Source organism: Rhipicephalus sanguineus, chromosome 1, assembly GCF_013339695.2.
Source record: "Rhipicephalus sanguineus isolate Rsan-2018 chromosome 1, BIME_Rsan_1.4, whole genome shotgun sequence".
Lineage (NCBI taxonomy): Eukaryota > Metazoa > Arthropoda > Arachnida > Ixodida > Ixodidae > Rhipicephalus > Rhipicephalus sanguineus.
In genome coordinates this window covers 278,817,978-278,841,352 of record NC_051176.1, presented here as the reverse complement: position 1 = coordinate 278,841,352, position 23,375 = coordinate 278,817,978, and the positions used below count along the sequence as shown (strand labels likewise).

Sequence of the window (23,375 nt, the reverse complement as noted above, 5' to 3'; positions counted from 1 at the left end):
TGCATTGAATCAAATATTGTGCACTGGACTTTTATTGTGCACTCTAAAAATGATAAAAGCTGTTCGAAGTGAAGCTGGACAAGAACACTCATTTACTCAGATTTTGATCCACATTAACAAACCACAGGTAATCAAAATTAATTTAACGTCGTTCCCCATGGTGTGCTTCATAATCAGATTGCGGTTTTTGCACTTAAACCCCAGAATTGAACTTTTTCTTTAAGGCTTAGGTGCCCGATGGCCCCGTTCAATGCAAAATAAGTTTGCCAAGGTTTCAAGTTTTTAATTGATAAGCTTATTCTCGCTAAGACTGTTCTTTATCGAGAAATTGTACACAATCAAAATTTTGGAGAATATGCAGAAAAACAAAAGGCTGTGGACTGTGCACAATGCATTTCTACACAGTTTTGTGTGATGCATTGTGACGCCTCAATGTAGCATTGGAAATTTCGTCAGTTACTTGACCAGCTAGCAAACAAATCAGACTGGAATTCGAGAAAGTGGCATATATTCAAAAGATAGACCCTGCAATGTCAAAGTTTAGACTAGTTGGTTCTGCATGATTAATAAAAATTGATGAAACGATGAGAACACATCCCAGTCTTCAGAAGTTGCGTGATTTCCCTTGACTTATACGAGTGCGTCTGCATAATTTACAGTAATACAGAATTATGCCGCGGATAAAGCTCAGACTGTGCGTTTCATTGTGTTATAATTAAACGTGTAGTTTCATTTTGTCGCATGTCCCACACATGTGCTTTTACGTGCACAGTGGCTCGAGTGCTCAAGCTTACGGCACCCAAATTTGCGAGCTGGCGCATTCGGAGCATGCAAACCACGCTTCCGCGAACGTTCGTAGCTTCACAATGCTGTCGGAGGTGGAGAGGCGCGCCGCCACCGCCGCAGCCGGCGCGCATGACGCGGAGGCCATGGGAGCCGTCGACAGACAGGGATCAGGTGCACATGATGTGGTGCAGCGCGGAATCGCGCGCGCGCTGTCCGATCACAAAACAAACCTGCGTCGAGCGCGAGCGGCAGCTGCGAGCATCGCGCGCGCGGAGACAGCAAGGAGCGCGCGGAGCCCCGACGGTGGCGACATCGCACGCCTCTGCATTCTGCTGCAATGTTGATGGTGTAAAAGCGTAATATGGCGTCTGCTAGAAATGGGCTTCATAGATTTCTAGTTCTCTGGCTTTGTAGTCGTTGCTCAGCGCTTTATATTGGTCAACCTCTCGCGAATCGTGAGGATTTTGTCACCGTGGACAGGATTGAAGCTGTCTGCACGGACTGGAGTTCTGACAGCGTGCGTGTTCCCAGAGTTTTTCCCAACTCTCGTGTGGCTGTGCGCTTGCGAGGCACGGGACTGCTACCGAACAGGACCAAGATTGCGTTCACCAGCGAAAGCTTGGAAAACGGTCAGGAGTGCCATAGCCAGCAATTCGTCGGCAGACAGCTTCGAGTGCGCGCTGACAGCAACGGAGATGTCGTCGCCCAGGGCGTCATTCCCGCGGCTGCCTCGCACGACTCGCTCTACCTGTGCACGCGCAACCGCGGCCGTTGGAGGCACCAAGGTAAAGCGGTCAGGCTCGTGTACGCCGCCGCGCCGACGAGGCACGCCGGCCCACTCAGAATGCGTCGCAACCTGGGAATTGGCAGGCGCTCGACTGATCGCAACGGAACGGGCTTCAGGCGCAACCTGTCCAAATCCGCGTGAGTGTGCTTACTTTCGTTTCTTTTGCCACCTGACGCCATAGCAAATGCGCGCGCGCTTCTAAACGACGCACCAGGAGCAATGTTGGCTGGCGTTTTAGTAGGGTTGTCTATCCGAGCTCGTAGTACGCAAAGTGACTATATCGCAACTGATTTCCTTTCGATGCTGTACGCTCTTGCTGACACAGTCAACGGCGCACGAAAGGCGCCGTGCACGTGTTGGCGGTAGCGGCATGCACGGCAACCTGCCTGACCTGTGCCGGTTGCATTTCAGGCTGGACGACGGCGAGACAGCGCAAGTGGCGAAAGTGCTGGGCCTGCGGGCTTTCGGCGAGCGAGTGGCCACCCTGGACTCCGGCATGACGCAGGTGCCCGCAGGTACTACGGTGGAGCTGCAACTGTTCGGAAACGGCTTCACCAACCAGAGCTCGTTTGCGTTCACTCACGAAGCCGCGCCAAGGGGTTCTGCGTGCGACGAGGTGCCTACAGTGGCCGTGGCCCACGCCACTAATGTGGGCAGCGGCAAAGCGTCAGTGTTGGTGAGCCTTCCGGGCTCCAGTGTGCGCTACTACGTATGCAGCAAGGCGCCCCTTAGTGAGGATGTCAAGTGGGTGCACCAGGGCGACGAGCCCTGGGTGACGCTGGTGACACAGGGGCGGCTCATGCCCGTCTGGGTGCAGGCTATCATCCTGGCTGGCCTGCTTGTGCTGTCGGGCCTCTTCAGTGGCCTTAATCTGGGCCTGATGGCTCTTGATAAGACAGAGCTACGCGTCATTGAATCGTGTGGGACACCCAGTGAGCGCAAATGGGCCAAAGTCATTGCACCTCTGCGAAACCATGGAAACTACCTTCTCTGTTCACTGCTTCTGGGAAACGTGCTTGTTAACAGCACACTTACTATCCTTCTGGACGACCTCACCTCAGGTTTGGTGGCTGTCGTCGGTTCCACCATCAGCATTGTCATCTTTGGTGAAATCATTCCTCAAGCCATCTGCTCCCGACATGGATTACAGATTGGTGCACGCACACTGTTTATTACAAAGGTGTTCATGGCCCTGACACTCCCTCTGTCATGGCCCATTTCTAAGATCCTCGACTGGGTGCTCGGGGAGGAGATAGGCCATGTCTATGACCGGGAAAAGCTGATAGAGTACATCCGTCTCACCAAGGAGTACAACAAACTAGAGAATGAGGAAGTGGACATCATCAGTGGGGCACTAGAGCTCAAGAAGAAAACTGCCAATGAGGCCATGACTCGTATGGATGACGTGTTTATGCTGCCTGTTACAGCAGTTCTGGACTTCGAAACAGTGTCTCAGATCATTGGACAGGGTTACACTCGCATTCCAGTATTTGACGGTGATCGCAATAACGTCGTTGGACTGCTGAACATTAAGGATCTGGCTTTTGTGGACCCCGAGGATGAGATTCCTCTCCGGACATTGTGCGAGTTCTACAATCATCCTGTCACGTTTGTCTTCGAAGATGAAACTCTTGTCAACTTGCTCAACGAATTCAAGAAAGGTAACTGTTCGGGAACGATTGTTCACCACTGCATATATTGCAAACAGACAAGAACGTTTTCTATAGAACAGGCTACGAGAAGCATTAATTGAATGTGACTGTTTATATTCTGCACTAAAACATATTGTGCATCTTAATCTTTTCACCAGTGAACAGCAGTAAGGCTTACACATATCATTATAGTACAGTGCATCATGCATCATACTTGTAAATTGTGTCATATTGTTAACTTTTAACTGCAGTTTGTCCTCAGCACTGCCATTGTTAATGCCTTGCTTGCTTGATTATACTGTTACAACAGCTTATTGGACTTGCTACTTGTGATCATCCCAGTCTCCCCTTCTTGTCATGTTCTCTGGCACTGTTATAATGACCAACTAACCAAACAATATGATTTGCTTGTCTCTCTCTCCGTTTTAAGTAGTCCTGTATCAGCTGAGCATTTTTCTTTTCTTCGTCTTCTTTTCTTTCTTTTTTACAGGGCAGTCCCATATGGCCTTTGTCCGTCGTGTGAACACAGAAGGAGATGGTGACCCATTCTATGAACTTTTGGGCTTGGTCACCCTTGAGGATGTAATTGAAGAAATATTACAAGCTGAAATCATTGATGAAACAGATGTTTTAAGTAAGTGTGTCTACTACTGGCAGTGTTGATAAAAGTATTCACACACATATTTTGTTGCAGTGGATAATCGGAGAAAGCAAAAACGAAAAGAGGCTCAAGTGCGCCAGGATTTTTCCGATTTTGCCAAACTTGGCTATGGCCGGCAAGGCAAGCACAACATCTCACCGCAGCTGGCTCTTGCGACGTTTCAGTATTTGGCTACCTGTAAGTGAACCAACTTTCTGCACAGCTAGAATTCAGTTCCTATAACACTTTGTTTCATGAGCACCTGCATTACTGCCTTCTTGTTTACGTCAGTTGCCTGAGTGATGGCTTATATGTGGGTCTGAGCGTGGCAGCTGCGCCTAGTTGGCGATTTCATCTATTTTAAAGAATTTGATAAGTTGAAATGAGTGAATAGCTGTGAAATTCCTACACTATCATTCAATTTTAATCATGCCACTACCCACCTTCAAACCACTAAACTGGCATTTATTGTCTTAATTTGGACCACAGACACTTTGTCAATGCTGTCTAGCCTCTGTCACATGGATGGAGTTGCATATAACAATGTATAGAATGCGGCATAGCTTCTCACAGCCGGGCCATGCATTCTCGCAGTGTTTTCATGCAGAATCTGCAGGCGGACGTGAAGAAAGCAAGACCTTGCCTTCTTCAAACCCCCATATATATATATATATAGCATGCTGAAGCACTACAGTACTGCCATACGAACAAGGCCAAAAATGAACCTATGTACTTGGATCTTGGGTAGTGCTTTGTGTGTTTCGTGCATTTTTAACCGATCACCTTCAATTTATTTTCATTTACTCAATATCCTCAATCCCTATCACCTGTTCTGTCTGGTGTGCCTTAGGGCTCTGTTCTTCGGCCTCTTCCTCATTTATATTAATGACCTCCCACTTATCATCCAAGATACGACTCTCTGCAGGCAATTGCATTTTATACCGACTAATAGCAAATCTGTTAGTGTTCTGCTCTTCAGGATGATCCCTTACAAATCCATTTGTGGTGCTGGAAAAGGTTCTTGTCCTTCAATGCCAGTAAGTGCTCATGTGTGTGTATTTATTAACAACTCTACTTTAGCACAGTGTGAGACAACTTGAATACCTCGGAGTTTATCTGTCTTGCGATTTATTATCGATCCACCACATAACTAATTCCTGAATTGCATTTTAGATTTTCTACATTAGCACTTGCCTCAGTCAAGGTACTTGTATACGAAACCTTAGAAAACCTTAACGGTTTTCTAAGGTTAAGGTTTTCCAAAACCTTATTGGAAAATCTTAGAGCACAAGAGAGACAAAAGAAGAAAAAAAAAAGATGCCACACTGGCACACCCACACGCATCTGTTCTTTTTTCCTTCACATTTTACCTTTCTTGCATTCTAACGATTTCTAATAATGTATAGTTGTATACAACTTAAGAAGTCCGGAGAGGCCCTGCCCAGACGACTGAAGCGCGGCAGTTGATCGCCTTCGCGACTAAAGAAATAGTCCCACTCATGCACTTGGCAATGTTCTACGAAGGTGGGGTCACCGGCTGTCCGGCTCATGATGTCAGTCTGGAGTACGCGCCCATTGGTGCAGGCATTCTGTGCACCCACCTTTGCGGAGGAAATGCCACGGAATTCTAAAGTTGTATTCGACTATAGTGCCTGTTATCCCACCTATTTAAAATGTATTGTCTTTTTTTTTTCTTGCAAAACTGGTCTGGTAATCGAAAGATGTTTACTAGAAATACAAAATGAGCACTTTTGACACCAAGAATTCACACCAAAAAACACTGTGTTTGTGGCAGAATAGTGAATATAACTATGTACCACTACAGCACAAAAGACATGGAGCTGTACTACAGCCCAGCGTTGTCCATACAGCTGCATTGGTTAAAAAAAAGCATTTATTCAGAAAGAGGGAGAACTGAGGCAGCTTTATTTTTCTTGCATAAATACATTCACTACAATGTAAATATTGACCCACATGGCAAATATTTAATTAGTATCTGTGTATGCATGTATGAACTAAGCATCAAATACATTTGACTGGTTACCTAGCACACCTAGCTTAAACAGCTAGTGCTGTTTTACTGTTGCTGGATCTGTTGTGTTGCTGTAAGCAGTAGGAAGAGCAAGCAAAAATATCATTTTTGGGGTGGCACATCCTGCTTATTGAATACTATTAGGGCTGTTTATACAGAGTCACTTGCCTAATTCTCCATGTGATTCTACTGTTTTCCATTAGTTTTCCACGTATTTTTTCTTTTAATGTCTTCTTGCTTTCGCGATTCTTTTCTCTTTTTATTGGCGCCAGTACTTGGCAGATTTATCTTACTTGGATTAACTTATACCAGCGTCCATAGGTGTGTGCACGGGGGGAGGGGTGGGCAGCCGCCTTCCCCATACCTTTACTCAGTTGGACCTGTCCCGTCATTGTTTAAAGTGTAGGGTTATGGCCATGCAAGTTTTTGACAATGGTGGCCGAGGACCCCTGATGTTGCAATTCAAAAACTGTTTACTTCCCACTTTTACCTCCAGAAATCCGGGAACCAGAGGCAGGCCATTGTCAGAAGCACGTAATCACTTCATTTTCATTCTTGCATCCATCGCAACATTTGTTTTTGTTCATACTCGACCAACGGAGAGTGGGGCTGTGGTGAAACTTCGCTCCCCCTAATGGAGAATCCTGCGCATGCCTATGCCGTTGTCCCATGTTCATTTTTGGTCAAATTTGTTGATCGTGATTGGCTTTTTTACCCAAGCTGTAGAAGGGAGCCAATCACTGCTGCAAAAATTCAATCCCGATCAGGCTTAATCGCAACTCAGATATGCAACTCGTGTTAAAAAAAAAAAAGAAAATGTGTCACCACCATTTCTCTTCTAGCTGACATTAAAATCGGTTGCTGCAACCAGTTTTTGACCATTTTTGCTCATCTTCGTCATAGGTTCAACTACTTTCCAAAATGCTCATGAAAATTCAAAGGCACAAAGTAAAGTTTTCATTCAATCACACTTTCTAACATTGCATTTCCATGAAATGACCTGCTTATTTTGGACGGACCACACTATATATGTGGGCTTGCTTCAGGGGGCTACTCGCATCATGACTTATGCCGTCCAGCCACCTCATAATGAGTATACATTTTACATCTCAGAGTTAAAAAAGAAAATATAGTGCACAATCTTGCTTGTAAGCATCTAAGGCTCATCGTTAGGTGCACCAAATCCTAATGATTATGTATACACTTTTTTTTTTGTGTGGGTGACAGATGCCAAGAGCCAGATACTAGCTCGTACCCATTTAGATAACAGCATCATTGCTGCAAAAGGTGTTCATGTCTGTATTGAATTCTGGGAACAGATAAAAGTTTAACCAAGCCTTCATATCACTTCATCGCCTACCTGGTCAAATTTCTGCATTGTGGTAAGCATCTACAGGTTTTTCCGCTCAATTTAATCCAAGTGCCATCCAATTTGGCTGGCGCTTGCATTAAATTGAGCAGGAAAACCTGTAGTAACCTGTAGCATTCTGTCCTCTTGTGTTGGTCTGCTCGGCCGTTCCTTCTTTCCCCGTAATGCACTATACCAGTTCAACAAAGATGGTTGTCCTGAAAGAAAATGACGGCCCTTTGCCAACTCTTCTCACCGCAACTTTTAGATGGATGCACAAAATTTACACAGAACATTGTATTAGTTTTTGGTGTTTGCCGTGACTTCTTGATGAATATAACCAATGTGGATCATTCCTTCTACATACCAAAACGCTGTTGCCATCACTTTGGTAGTAGACTTCCGCTGTAAAGTCTTCGGTGCCCTTGTGAACCATTACGTTTCTAGATTGTAGTGTTAAAGCCACATTTCACTGACATTCACCAAATGGCTAGAAAGAGGAGGAATTCCTCTTTCTAGCCATTCGAGCTGTGGTCACTGTTCAACTGTTCTTGCAAGCCGTTCTTTGGTCCTATTTCTAGCCATGGTGATTGATAGCTACTAAGTTGGAAGCCCATTCAATATCTTTTACCTCTTCAGTAGGCCTTTTTACACACTTTTGAATGAACAATCACAATCAAACTATCTTATTTCTTCACATAAGGATCCTAACATGTTAGTGAATGAATGATCACTCCACTGCACTTTTTGTCACAGCTTTGCACAATTTGTGATCACCATTGTACATAAAGTAGCGACATAGGACATGTGACTCTGACACATCCTATCTCAGTATGCAGAAGTTGCTGAACGTAAACAATGTTTTAATGGAATGCTTTCATGTTTTGATGCAGCTGTGGAGCCATTCAAGAAGAACCTCATCTCAGAGTCTGTCTTGCGGCGGCTAATGCTGCAGAACATCTTCATAAGCATTAAGATGCATTCTCGCGATGACCCAGTAATTTATGTGGCTGGCCAACCAGCAGACTACTTCGCGCTGGTGCTCGAGGGACGGGTCAGTGTCACAGTGGGACGCGAGAAGCTGCTGTTCGAGACAGGGCCATTCAGCACTTTTGGCATTCCAGCCATATACCGTAGCCCAGGTGAGCATACCCAGTGCACACAACCGCTGGTGTGTGTCTTTCACTTCTTTAAGTACATCAATGATTTCCCATACGTACTAGGAACGCCACGAGCTTTGACTGCTGCAGTCATTTGAAGCAAATGGTGCTATACAGCACTAATCCAGGCATTGCAGGGTGCTCATAAATATATCAGATCCTTCCTCTTTATTGGTCATTAATGTTGTTTCATCATAATTGCTATGAAAGATATAATCCGTGACAGGTCAAAAGTGCAGTAGCAAACAAACCTCAAAGGCAGTCTTTGCGTAGCAGCTGAATCATGCATGTCTGCTTGCTGATGTTACATGAAGGTCACTCGCAGCGCTACTGTTGCATGCTCACACATGCATGTAGCCACTACCCTACCTCACTGGGTAGACATAGTATTTCGATGACACAAGCAGGATAGCTTTCATGGAAAACACCCACTAGAAAACTTTCCTTTGTGACACAATAGCTGTGTCCCAAATTCTCATTATAGAAAATAACTTGGCCATTTGATGAGACTATGTTCTATATACAGCATACTGTGTAGTGTTTCGTCTAAAATGTATGAAACCACTGCTGCAGAGGCATGCTAGTTCCTTTTCAAAAGCAACAAGTTTTTAATAAACAAGAAAAGTATTGTCACTGCAACATAATTCATGTGCAGTTGAGTAATAAGTTTCTGTGGTGTGTGCTACGTCCTAATCCCTTCTATCTTTGAATTGTTGTGCCACTGATGCTGGATAGGTTGTTTTATACACTATTTGGAAAAAAAAAAAAAGAAGAAAGAAAGCACTTCCTTGCTTCTATCCACAGGCAGTATCTGTTTCAAGCAACTCACTTAAATTACATTCAGAGCAGTGCTTCTGCATGGCCAATGTGGCAAAATTTCACTTTGGTTGTAAGTCAGTAGTGTGGGCTATTGTAGTAATCTTGACAGTGAAATTATGGCATACTAGTTATTGTGCAGTCAAAACACTGCAGGTCTGTTAATTGTCCAATTTTCTTTCAACAGCATCTAAGAAGACGTGCACTTGGTTCGTGAATATGATTTAAGTCCCAGATTATGGCCTCCCGAGGCTTGGAGGTTATGCCAGAAAGCCGTATTAGTTCTCAACATTTCGGGTTCTGTATCATATCCAGCAAGTGCTAACAGTGGCGTTTTTCCCTGCTTTTGCAACACATCCAATTACACTTCAGATAAAAGTTTTGTACAAAGGCTGCTCTATATCTACACTATTTGAAGCTGTGCTTTTTATGCAGTCTTAAATTTCATTGCTGTTTATTGCACCATTATTTCCTATAAGTTTAGCAGTTGTCACTCCAAGAGAGACCTTTTTTACAGACACCTCCGAAGGCGCAGCACAGCAGAATTTGGCTTCCGGTGAGCCTGCTAGCTGGCCAGTGCCCGAGGAGCCCTTTGTGCCAGACTACAGTGTGCAGGCGGTGGCAGACACGGTGTACATGCGCGTGCACCGGTCTGTGTACCTGGCGGCCCTCAAGGCATCGCGCCTTGACCGGCCAGTCACACGGACAGATCTTGAGGTGGACCACATGCTGCGCAGTAGCGCACCAGAGCGGCCCAATGACAGCAGCTCACCCCTCCTGGGCGACAGCAGCTGATGGCTCGTCAATGCCAATGCTACTCCTAGTCATCGCCCCAAAGACGGTCTATGGGCCGCATGCCACTTGGCTGGCTTCCTCGCCTATGCCAGTCTTTCAGCAGCAGTCTTTCTTGCTCGTTACGCCCAATTTTGGGCCTCGTGCCGACGAGCGCCCTTGCATTATTCCATGTTAGCAGATTCTTATCTCTGGTAGCCAACATTCTCTTGCTGCAGAGTTACTGTTACTGTTTTTAGTAGTGTATACAAGAATGGTCACACAGCAGTAGTATGTTGCCAAAGCGATCAATAAAACATGTTTCAGATTTGTTTGTTCACTGGCACAAAGCTTGTCGCTCAAGCTACCAGCTGCCGCAGCTGTTTGAGCACAGTTTCTTGCAACTTTTTCTTGTCTCGTTCCTTCTGCTTTAACGATGAGAAAATGTTCTTCTTTTTGTCAGCCTCTCGCACCTTCTCAAGAAGCAGCAAAGCAAGGCTTGGGTTTACACGCAGGTACCGGCTGCTCTCCTTTCCATGGTCATGGAAATATGTCGACCAGTCCTCTGCCATGAACAGATCTAGAAGCTGCAAAAACATACGAACCTATTTAGCCAAATGCATTCCTTCAAGTATGCAAGCTCACACAAGTGAGTGCTAAAGAATTTAGATTGCCTCAATTGAAGTACACAGTAGTTTTTGTAGTCTGCCCCCATAAAAACGCCAACGTCACTACCACAGCAACAGAACATCACAGCAACACTGCAAAAACATTTTGTGTTTACGAAATAAGTAATACTACGTGAAACTAAGTAACTGGGCCAGGACAACTGTGAAGCTTGCTTCTGCAGGAAACCACACAGGCTTTTTTGCAGCTCTGTGCTCCTTTTGGGTGGATACCAACTTTCCCCTTCAAGAAGCATGCTCCTGCTTACAGCCTGATCACAATTAGACTGAGTGCACTCATTTGCAAATGGAAAAGAAAAGGAACCCAGCCCACTCTTCGTCTGAACATATGTCAGTAATAGCACATTACAAAGACTACTAAACATCGAGAAATAAAAGGTAGTGCGTCTTTTAGTTGGCAACAATGTGAGCTTACGCTTTTGAACTATTCAACCAAATAAAGAAGAGCAGTTTGCAGAGCTACCAATCTTATATTTTGACAGATACTAAAGTCAAAGCTAAAGAAAATACTAGAAATTTCTCAGTTATGATATTAACTGTTAATGCATTATTTACAGAATATTCATGAAGGAACAGCTAAAATTTCAGTTACTGTTGTACACTGCTGTCGGTGCTGCACAAGTATGTTCATATATATGTAATCAAGCTAGAAAAAACCGTCCTATAATTGCACTTTTATTCCATCAAAATCCGTTTTCCTGAAACCTACTGTAGTTGTGTACAACTTCATTAGTCTGGAGAGGCCCCACACAGATGACCAAAGCACGGCAGCCGATCGCCTGCACGACTATAAACAAATATTCCCCACTCGTGCACTCGGCAATGTCTTTGGCCGTCCGGCTCATGACATCAGTCTGGAGTGCACACCAATTTGTGCAGGCTTGTGTGCATCATGCTTTTAAGAGGAAATGTCTAAGTTTTACCCAACTAGAGATGCAAATAAAATATTATGGATGGAAAAGTGTTGCAGGGCCGCTTTAAAAGTTGCCAGGTATGAGGTTGCATATAGCTTCAACACACAGGGTAACTATGCAGTATGCACTGACAACATCCTATGATATTTTAAGAAATATTTTTATTTAGCAGCACTTTCCCTTCATGTATTAAGCAATAACAAAAAAAGGCAGCCACCTAGTCTTAAAATTATTTCAGGGGTAGTGCTCCGATATGTCAATGAGCTGAAACATCCCTAAGGAAATCCTGTGGAAAAGTATAGCACTGTACTAAGTATATATAAAAAAACGCTCACTGACACTTTCAATACATCAAATGCTGCATCCCTGCAAGAGCACTTCTATAATACTGCGATCACTTCTCACATAATTGAAAATATTCAAATTGCTGAAATGGCCCTGTTTTGGCAGATGCTGTAAAACAGGGCATTGAATCTGAAGGGCAGTACATGCCATGGAAGGAAAACGAGCAAGGTGACTGTCACAAAATATGAATGCCTCGTGCAGCAAGTGTATGACTTACACTCAATGACTAGCAAGCATCACTGCAATACAGCCATGCAATGTGGTGAAGCATACTATTAGAAAATGTTTTCTACTAACCATCTCCATGCAGTGGAGAATGTCATCTAGTGCTATGTCTAGTATTGAATTTGCATTTCACTATTTTGTGATCCCCTCGAGATTCTACATAACCATGTTCAACCGTAAACATAGTTAATGCTTGGTGCGAATGGTCCTTAGTTCAAAAAGCACTTTTTTCCTCCTCTTTCTCTCTACAGAGATTTCGTGCAGAGGCTTGGAAGCCATGTTGAGCCAGTGGCTTCAGCCAACTTTTTCCTTTTAATCTCTCGTCTCTCTCTCTCTGAAGTCACCATAAAGACAGCATAGCTTAAGCAGCAAATTCATTCTAGCAAGAATCGTGCAGCTACGATCATATTACCAATGACTACTGCAATGTTTCTGTTACTTCACTTAACCATGCAGAAGCAAAATGTTCAACAAACTTTTAGAGTACATCGTAGCCTGCATTCATATGTTAGACAGGCGGCAGCAGCAATCAAAAGCTCAAAACAACATTTTTCTGACATACCTGACGCAGTTCTACAAAGAACATCTGCAGCACACCCTCCTTGAAGCCTTTTACTGGTTCTGAGCTCGCAAACTCTGCAAACACATGGGAGAAAGCTGTCAGTACTAGTTCTACTCAACACTGCAGTCAGTTACCCACGTTCACACTGAATGACGTCCAAGTTGAACTGCTGCAAGGCACCCATGGAAATGTACTTGACATCGTCTGAGGTGAGGATGTTCAATAGAGATGTAGCAAGGTGCTGGCAGGCAGTCATGCAAGCTGTTTGAGCCACTTTGTCCTGCGTGTATGCAAGCAAAATTGTGCACAAGAAAAGCTCACTTGAACATTATCCACTTCGCTACATCTTGAAGCTGCAACTGGACTACAATGGATGTCATTTCAATTACCCATGGCTATGGCCAACACAAACTTGTGTTTGCTTTTCATTCCCACTGGAATGTAGCCTTTCAGCCAAATTTGCGACTTTGTGCTCACTAATAATACCATAGACTGTGGTCTGCGCAACAGCGGGACATCAAACATACCCAATGATAATGGCTAATACAAAGTGATGTGCACAAATTTGTCCATACATGACTCGGCAGCAGGGGCATAGCCAGGAAGGGGCTTATGGGACTCCAGGTGTGTGGCCGAGGCAACGTCCCCCACATGGCCCAGTCAAAGCAAACAATTCTTTGAGGATCTTCAAAGCGAGGGGGCTCATCATGGCAATCCCTGGTAGCCACAATACCTAGCTATGCAGTGCATGGCCATCAAAGATGAAAGTGACATCAAAGTTCCCATCTTCATTCAAGCATCTGTGTTTATTACACAGTTACCGAGACCTGTAAACACACCAGTTGTATCAGTCCATTCCCTGCTGTTCTACCATTACACTAAACACCTCTTGCTTATCTCAGCTTCTGACCAGTTAATATGCACTTGCATCCACTTTGACTCCCAACTCCTATGACAGGTGGGCACGTTCTACGAATCTTGCTGGGTGAATATCATAATAAATAATATCTAGGTGTTTAGGCGCCAAAACCACATGATCATGAGGCATGCAGTTGTGCAGGGCTCCGCAAATTTCAACCACCTGGGGCTCTTTAACGTGCACCTAAATCTAAGCACATGGGCCTCTAGACTTTCACCTCCATCGAAATGCGACAGCCGTGGTCAAGATCAAACCCGCATCTTCCAGGTCAGCAGCCAATGTGAATATCATGGCGCTCCATTATAATTGGCTGAGTAGTCTCCAATCTTTTGTTGCAGAAGACACATGCCTCATCATGTTGCGTACATTTGCTCCGATATGTTCTGTCCTCAGGCAGACAGCTCGAACCTCAAATAGCAAAGCACTGCATTTGTGTTGTCATATATATTGTGCCTTTGTCATATTTGTACATTTCCATGGTCTTCTTTGTTTCCATCCTATATATCAAACTTACCATCCCCATTTAATTATGTCACTTCCTTTTTGTGGACTCCTGATTGTCTATTGACACTTTCGGTTACCCTGTACTTGGTTGCCAACTTCCTTGGTCTCTTCCTTGATTATGCATAATGTACAATATGCATTATGCCTCCGAAACAGGGCCCCCTTGATTTAAAAAGAAGAAAGAAAAAAGACGTAGGGGTAGAACAGTGGCCTCACTGTTCTGCTGTCTGCATGCGGCAGAAGTGATTGCGGGAGCCAGAAACATGTCACAAACATTGCATCATGAACACTACCAACTGAAACACACCCTCATTTTTGCCTCATGGGAAGCAAAGTGAGATTAACAAAGCATGCAGTGAGATCCATCACCACAGACACCTTCATGTTTGTGAGCAGAATTATGGAGCCTTCACCCTTAAACGTGCAAAGAGAGGCAATATTTTAATAATACAGAATAACTGAAAGAAACAAAACATTATAAAACAATTCTGACCGATGACTTCAAGGTTACGAGCACAATGCTTTGGTGTGGCGCTGCAACATGTGATCGGAAAGTGTGTCTGTTAAAGTGTATTTGTCTGCCATCAGCAATTTCGTCCATATTTCTCTGTGGTACGGCTATGGATGAATGGAGCCAAGAGCACTCTTCTTCTCTAGCACTTTACAAAAAAAAATGCAATTCCCTAGATTTTTCTCTTTAGTGACTTCCAGTCAAATGTGAGAAATAAGCTCTTGTGTCAGGGAGGAATGATGCGGTGATTCATCTGTGGTCAAGTCATACACTAGGATAATCTGTGACGCATTTCTTTGATTATTTGACTTCAAAAAGCAGGAACAAGATATATGTACATATACACACACACAGTCATCCTCACATCCCCCTTCTCTACTCTTGTTTACATATAAACTGCCCCCCCCCCCCCCCCCCCCCCCACGCACACATCATACACACAGGCAAAATTTCCTGGCTAGGTTAATATAGGTGTGGAAAGCTGAATAAAAGCTTCTGTACATGCAATGCACTGTCATAGCACACTACAATTTGCAGTAGTTTTTGTATAAGATTACCTTTCCTTAACCCATATGTTTAAGATCAGTGAAGCACACCTTTATAAAATACATACCGGCAAATTTGTGAATGCTTGAAACACATTGTTCAAGAATGCAATCAGATCCATCATGTAATTGCTGGCTTGGCCTTCGGGTTCAACCAGAAGCCAGTCATAATGGGCTGAACAGGAGAACAAAACACAAGTTGGTTATTTCTCCTACACCATCGCTACTTTTCAACTCACCAAGTTCCAAAAACTCTCCTATCTTGGCCTTCAGCTGTTCATAAATTTGGTCCTCAGCATCTTTTCGGGCATCCTGCATTTTATTTCAGTGCACATTGTCACTGGGCATTGACATCCTCTCTCTCTTACCTTGAACATTGTCCGCCCTTGCAGTTTAGCCACATGATGGCTGTCACCACACCACCGGCTGTAAGAAGCAACAGTTGCCTTGAGCACCATATGTGAGCATGCGGCTGCATTTCCAGAGTGATACTCACTTGAAAATAGAGGAGATGAACTGCTCCAAGTACACACTAGCATCTTCAAGGTAGTTTGTATTTATCGTGATTTGTATTAGCTATACAAGAAGACAAAACGGGTTATACTCTTCAATCGGGGCAACTGAAATTGGCCATTGTACACACCTGCAGAAGACCAACATTTGGTTTTTTGATGAGTGATGAAAGGCAACCTCCTAGTGTTCGGGTCAGTAGCAGGTTGGTAGCTTTCCGCACCATGTCCTCAACTTCAGTTTGACTGCAAGGTACAACACCAAAAGACAACAAATAGTCACGCCTGTCAACGTTTTCTTTTTTTCCTAGCACACACCTGACATTGAGGTCTTCAGAAAACTTGAGGCATTCGCGAATAAAGCCTTTGACTTCGTCAAAGATGCCAGGTACGAACCGTGAAAATGGAAACTTCTTTGGGAATGGTGCCTGAAACGTAAGAGCAATACATACACTCTCCAGCCACATACTATAAAAACTTCACATACCAGTTCCAGTGCCTCATCTCGAAATGGGAAAATGGCCACAACATTCTGGTATTCCTCTTCAGTTGCAACTTCAATAGGGTGGTAAGAGTCATCATCAAAAATGCTGCGGAAGGTCTGAACACAGTGCTTCATGAGGATCTCATTGTAATGCTCCTGTATCTCAAGTAGCAAGTTGTGCACTGGGTCTACATGATATCCATAGCTCTGCAAAAGAAGAAAAAAGAGGGGAACGGGTGTTAGAGTCTAAAGCACTAGTTTCACAGAGTTCAAGGCTGCCGAAGGAACACCTTACCCGCAGTGTTTCGCTGAACAGGAGAATGAGTTTCTTAACATCAAGCATCAGGCTGGCTTCTGTGCAGTAGGCCTAGAATTAACCAGATGCCATTCAAACTGTCTGCACACTCAAAAAAAAAAAAACAAAGAAATTCTTAGCATGCTACTTACAGTGTGTGTCCTTAATGCTGCTGTTATCTTCAGCAAGGCATTCTCCCAGACTTGGTCCAGGTATGCCTGGTTCACAAGGCCACTAGCTGTGTTCAAAATGTGGTCCTCAACCACAAAGAACCTGAGAACATAAAAATGATGCATCAATGACAAGCTGTCTGAGAGAGTGCATTAAAAGAATAATTGCTTCTGCAATTATTCTTACTTGCTTGCACAACTCACCCAACAATTTCCGCAAAATATTTACGATATCCATCACTTGTCTCGTGCTGAAAATCATGAATGTATTAGAACCGGCATGCTAAGAAATGGCAGAAAAGTACTACAAGCGATTAACAAAACTGAGCCCTCACTAAAACCTACCAGATAAATACACATTCAAACTTAAAAAATTATGCAGCATATACTAGCAAAAACGTGATACTGGAGCACATTTGGCCATCCCGTGTTATTAAAGGGCCCCTCAGCAAAATGGGAAAAATATGGCTGCACATTAAAACTTGTATGTCATCAGAAAGCACATTCATCACAATAATCTTTATAGACTTCACAGCAAAGCTACAGCAAAGCGAAGCAAACAAAACGTTAAAGGGGCCATGAACCACCCCTCAGGCTTGGTGAAAAACGCATCCTGCAGAAAGCTCAGTCAAATCTTGCAGTCGTGCGCGACAAAGAGAGTTTAGAAGCACAGCATGAAGTTGCCATTTTCTCCAGTGCCCTCTCTTTATACAGAAGCCTGTGCTCACGTTCTTCAGAGATGTCACTGTCGGCTCTTTGGCATCACACAACAGATAGCATGCTATTGGCTAATAGCCGACATAAATCAAGAGTGGCATTTGGATGAGAGCTCTGGTGCAGGGAAGGCAACTTGTCTTTTTTTCCATGAAATCATGGAAAAAGAGGCAAGTTACCTTCCCTCCACTAAAGTTCTCTCTCACAGCCTCAACCAGCAATACGTAGATATGCCACTACAGCTATTTCCTTTGTCAGACCCTAGGGTCAACACGACATTCATTTCACGACCTGCGACTCCTCTCTCTCTCTCTCTAGTCCTTCATTCTGCATCACATATGCAGAGGCGACTTCAAAACGCTCTGTGTTTCACGAGAATCTCAGAGTTGCCTCCATCAACACTGGCTATTCACACGCAGAGTGTGAGCTCTGCTGATGTAGGAGCAGGTGGGCTCTTCTGAGGAGGAGGAGGACAAGTAAGCTTTTGCTGAAGGGCACAGGGCAGGCCCTGTACCTCCCCTGTATTTTAAGGCTTCTTTAAGACCCATTTTCTCTGAAACTACTATATGTAAAGCGTTCGGGTTTATTTCATTTTATTCGTCGGCGTTTCTTCTTGGAATTACAACTGTATTTCAAGTGTTGACATTTCTGAAATTTTTTTTAGCAAGGCAAGTAAATTTTGTCATTATTTTTTAAATAAAATTGCTGAAAAATTACAACTATTCTGCATACATACACCATTCTAGTTCAGTAGCTTAGTATTGATGTTTGGTTTATTCTAGTGAAAAATCAGCCTTCTGTTTTTTTTAAGTTATTTAGATAATGGGGCAAATGTAACCAAAACATCGATTTCGAGATATTGGGAGTTAAAGAGGAAAAACCAGTTTATATCATGTTTTGTTCAAAAAGATGCACTGCACAATTTAATTAATAGCAACCTGCCATATAGTCATCACACGAATCAGCTTTTCCCTTCTTTTCTTGCTTTCTTGGTTCTCTGCTTTGTTTTGTCATATCTTCCGTCTCTCTATTGGCCAAATACTGATGATTGCGGTCGTTCTCACCCAACCATATCACAGTGTGCGCCTCGGTGATATGCCAAACGGCCTTGAGAACGTTTACTCGGGCCATGCAGGCCTTTTTGAAAGAACGGTTTCAAAGGTGGCAGTTCTGACGCTTTCCATTCCAAGGGACACGATCCATTGTGTTCTCTACGAGTGCCACGGTTCTTCCGCATTCTGTGCAGACACAGTTACTCATAATCATGGTTTGTAGAAGCTCCACATCAATCAAAGCGTAGCCATTTTCACAACAGGTAACATTTTGTCCTTGCGACAACGTGGAATTAGGACAAAGCTTACTTGCTGAAGTGCTCGCGTGAGTGCTCCCGGTCTCGTTTCTGTTAGTAGCCGAAGCGTGTCGATTTCCAATTACGCTGCGCTTTCTAAACAGTTTCTTTGATTTGTCAACGCGAGAATATCTTTTGCCACCGCAACCGCAACAAAATCATCAAAGGCGCAACCAAACTCAAAATAAATGCACAGAACCGCGTCTCCATGCGCGTCTCACACACACAAGGCAAGTGGACTCGGTAATTGCCACGTGTGTTAAAAAAAAACTGCACGATGTGCCTTTCAGTACCCTAAATACTTTTTTAAAAACTTGCTAAGCTCAGAGAAACTACCAGTTTCGATTTTTTTTTTATTCCCTCGAGGCAGAAAGCTCAGGTTGTGCACGGCCTGAAAAAAAGGGGGCTTGTCTGCTCCTGAGTAGGTCTCGAAAACCTGAACGTTCTGGCCCAATCAAAACGCAAAAAAAAAAAAATGTGTGGGGCACTGGATAGCGTTAAGGAGGGCCTTATCATTCCAAACAAGCAAAAAACCAAATTTCGATTTTTCTTTTAATGTTACCTCCCCTACCCTTCTATCCCTAAACTTCATCTGTTTTTCCAGCAGCATCACCTATTTTATTTACACTGCAGAACAAAAGCCTTGCACAGTGATCTTCAAATACTCCTGTCTTCCCACTATTTGGTGCAATCCTTTATGCTTTCCCTTGCACATTTCTTAATTTCATCACATTATCCATCCTCGACTACTTTTCCTTTACCTTGGCATCCCAATTCTTTAAATATAGTATACCACCAGTTATCCGCTCTGTGTATCACACAGCAAGAAAAATTCCCCTTCCACATCGAGTACACCCACTTGCTCTTTAACGATGCTGCAGTAAACCTAGCACTTAACATGCCTATCATTTTTAATCCTATTGCACATTATTCAGCCCTTAACTTTTCAAGTTTCTTATCTATCCCCTATGCTTCAAGCCCACTGGTTAGTACTCTTACATAGACTTTTACAAACCTTTAATGAAGTGTCCAACTCTCCATAAGAGTATCATAATATTGGTTATCAAATGCTTTCAGACGACAACCATATATTAAGAGGATGAAAAATTACATGCAAAACTTGAAAGGTAGTGGTATTGGAGCTCAAATAAAGAAATGTACTGTACTGGAGTTTGAAGTACTACTACAAAAATAAACTTTTTTTTTGTGAAGCAAAAAGTCTGCACAACGAAAATGAGAAGTGTGCAGTATGTAATAAAAACGTACACAAAGAAAAACAATAAGAGACCTTTAGCACTAGAAGACAAACCCACACCATCTGTGAACAAAGTTGGTGTAACCTTTGGCCAAAAATTTCATACCATGTTCATCTGCGGTTGTAGGGCAAGCCGAGCCTGGTGCTTTCGTTGCTGTCGGTAGTAAGCTTCGAATGTTTCCCGTGCTCCCAGTACACTGTATATGTGGTGGCAGCGGTACACTGGGGAGAAATCTACCAAGTCCTGCGCGCTCATATCTTCGTCCTGGTTCTGTTCTTGCTTGCAGCCCTGGTTCAATGCCACCTCACCAATGCGACCTGAATGCTTGCGAATGTTCTCAAGGAAATCTTTCAGCTCTGACAAGGACGCTTCCTTTATACGGTCACGCAGTCGTGGTATACAGACTGCCATGGACTGGGCAAATCGATGCTGCGACACTCGTGGCAAATATGTGTGCTCTAGCTGTTCAATAGTCTTAAGTGCTGGGTAATACCGACGTTCTTTCATCTGTTCCATTAATTTGGCATAAACATCAAGTACAGGAAGGCACACACTTAGGCTTCCAATTGTCCAGGCTATGTTACTTTGAATGTGACCATACTTGACTAATTCATCAGCCCTTTGTAGGACACGCTTTGCTGTTTCTTGCAGCTCCTGGTCTGTTCGGGTTACTTCATTCTGCAAGAAAAAAAGTTCGGTATGGACCTGTAGGCTAGATTTTTCACAATTTCAGCTTTAAGCATTTTCAGTGTTAGCCCCAGAACCTATCGCCATAATTTTATTTAAAACCATTAGTTTTGCACTAAGCTGTCTCGTTAGCTACACTTGCAGCATGCTTGCTATTAGTGTTTGTGCCATAATAGCTTGAATACTATTGCTTAACCTACTTCCTTCAAACTGTGAGTCTTTTTTACAGCGTAAGCCGTTATGAGCTCACAACAACAGCCAATTTTGGTGGTGCAGTTGTCTGCCGCCACTGCCGCCAGTGCCTGTCGCAGCTATCGCACAAAATGAGAAAAAAAACTTGGGTTTGAGCGGGCATTGAACCCAAGAACTCTGCGTGGCAGTTAAGTATTCTACCACAGAGCTAGACCAGTGCTTGAAGCTTCTTCACAAAAGGACCCTATACAGGCATCACGTCGGCGAAAGAACAGAACAGATGTGATATTGCATAGCAGAACAGTAAAATCACACCAGGCATCACACAAGGTTTAATGCACCACGAGTGGGTAGTTTGAAGCTTCCCACCCATTACGAAGGGCTCAGTCACAATTGTTCATCAGCCACAGCATCAACAAAGTGTGCAGCTATGTAGGTGCTGTATTGCCTTACAGATGCATAGTGGGTACATTGTTACTTTGCAAAATTATGAATTATGATGTAGTGGGTACTTCCCTACTTTGCAAAATGATGATTATGGCACAGTGGGTACCTCGCAACTGTGCTTGTAGTAGTTTCCCTAAGAGACTTTACAAAGGGCTCTATGAAGGCCGCTCCTCCAACTTACACTGGGACTGTGCAGCATGTTCTGTGCAGGCCTGGCGTTTTCTTTACCATTTGTGAATTCTCGTGAAGTACCATCAGGTCTCCCCACATCTTCCAGTGCCTCAGCAGGCCTCACCAAGTATCGTCAGGTCTTGCCAAATTTTGCAAAGTCTCATGACATATACAATGCTTTCGCCTAAGTAATTTACTAAATTATAATGTTTGGGCAAGTGATGGCTCTGGATATGCGCTGCATTTTGTAGACGGTATTTTTTTTTTTTACAGGCCCCTGCCACTTAGTGCTAGCTTTGATTGTTGCTAAACTTAATGCGACAATGGCAACCGGATTACCAACTGTTGTCAGCTTTTCCAATGAGCCAAGGCAACATTATTTATAAAAGCATTTATTGCTTTTAAGCAGGGTGTTGCATTTTTGGACGGTAAAATTCGAAAAGACTTACTAGTAACGAGTTGGACTTGTTCAGAAAACTCAGAATTTTAAAGCCCCCGGTAGTGATCAAATAACAGTGTACGAAATGTTACCATCGACATGTGTACCATGTCAGTGATGATGCCTGGTGCTGCTAAGTGAATGAAATGACACATTTGCGTGAACGTAAACTTCATGCTAACACCTCAAGAAGTGCTACGAAATAATAAGCAGTTTCTGAGCAAGAATCATTGCTAAGTGGCAGTAAAATGGCAACAGTAAGGCGCGCACTTTATCGTTACATCAGAAGTTAACTGAATACAATGAAAAATCAGGGGAGGTGTTTATTCAGACTCACAGAGCAACTGGGAGCCCGGTGGCGAACTTAATGTACATTTACGCATACTCTGGTATAAGGCACAAAGCAACACTCACTTTCAGCTTTTGTGCTTTGCTCCGTACTTGCAAAAGCTCTCTGATGCAGTCAATGAAGCCCTGGTAGTGGAAGTTGCACATCTTTTCAATCTCTCTGTCATGATCGCTGATGCGAGCGTCCAATTTTTCGAGAAACTTCTCATGTTCGTCTCCATCATAAATAGCCCTGTGCACGAGGTCAGAGTGAAAAGTGAGGAATCAAGGAATATTAGAAGCTTTGGACACATATACCGAACACACCCCCTTTTTGTCAGACATGTTCACCAGTGACTCCCGACAGCAAAACGCAATAACAATTACATCCGTAGTGGATCGTGCACAATTTTTTAAAACGCATTAAGCTGTTCTGACAGCAATTCTATGGGTTTCATGATCGACATTCCTAGGAGCAAGAAACTGGAGCATAAAGTTTAACACTTAGTGAGATTTAATTTACAGACTGCAAAGCTTAACATGCATGCATGACGACTTCCATCAAGGATCGCGACAAATACTACTAGAATAATTTCCAGACACTGTCGAGTATTAACGCGGTATTAGTGTTTTAACACACAATGATGTCATCAAGTGCCAGGAAGTCTACCTGAGCACCAGACCGACGCTGCTCGAGTCGCTCGTTTCCAACTCAAAAAGTAGGTGCTCATGTTCAAGTCGACCAGTCGTGCACGGGTCTGCAGTTGCTTCTGGTTTGCTCTCGATCATCTGGTTGCGTTAAGGAAAGCAAGCTCCACTATGTAACGGGCTTAGAGGGCCGACAAGACATCAAAACGGCGAGCGACAGGACGTCCTAAACCACGACACTGCAACCCGCTAATGCCGCTAACGCGCGCAGCGCCCCAAACGTAAAACCATTGTAATTATTTATTTTTTGATTAATATTTAATCCATAGCTATTAGGTATACACACTAACAAGAAAAAAAATCTTTGCGGCTGTGTTTTTTTTTTTGCATACAGGTCTGATTGACCTCTGAAAAATTCATTCGCGCGCTTTGACGGCCGACAGCGCGCCAATTCAAATCGGCTATAGTAATCACTGATAGTCTCT

At 43.6% G+C, this 23,375-nt stretch overlaps 2 protein-coding genes across 3 annotated transcripts; one reads left to right on the top strand and one right to left on the bottom strand.

Annotated features, from left to right (window-relative positions):
* The first annotated feature begins 1,041 nt into the window (after nt 1-1,041).
* LOC119379073 (unextended protein) lies at nt 1,042-10,323 on the top strand. Its single transcript, XM_037648238.2, has 6 exons — nt 1,042-1,710; nt 1,985-3,234; nt 3,716-3,859; nt 3,920-4,063; nt 8,139-8,387; nt 9,739-10,323. The coding sequence occupies exons 1-6, from the start codon at nt 1,148-1,150 to the stop codon at nt 10,014-10,016; spliced, it is 2,628 nt and encodes an 875-aa protein (XP_037504166.1). The 5' UTR covers nt 1,042-1,147; the 3' UTR covers nt 10,017-10,323.
* Nucleotides 10,285-23,149, bottom strand: LOC119379074 (exocyst complex component 6B). 2 transcript variants are annotated; one of them, XM_037648239.1, is made up of 16 exons: nt 22,913-23,149; nt 22,330-22,495; nt 20,085-20,657; nt 16,866-16,912; nt 16,644-16,764; nt 16,492-16,563; nt 16,200-16,403; nt 16,031-16,140; nt 15,847-15,958; nt 15,700-15,779; nt 15,572-15,629; nt 15,443-15,515; nt 15,272-15,378; nt 12,863-13,004; nt 12,725-12,798; nt 10,285-10,579 (listed from the first exon to the last, which is right to left on the bottom strand). In XM_037648239.1, the coding sequence occupies exons 1-16, from the start codon at nt 23,029-23,031 to the stop codon at nt 10,352-10,354; spliced, it is 2,286 nt and encodes a 761-aa protein (XP_037504167.1). In that variant the 5' UTR covers nt 23,032-23,149; the 3' UTR covers nt 10,285-10,351. The 2 variants fall into 2 exon arrangements, 1 of the variants encoding a protein (XP_037504167.1); XR_005181106.1 differs by lacking the exon at nt 15,272-15,378.
* Between the last annotated feature and the right edge of the window lie 226 nt (nt 23,150-23,375).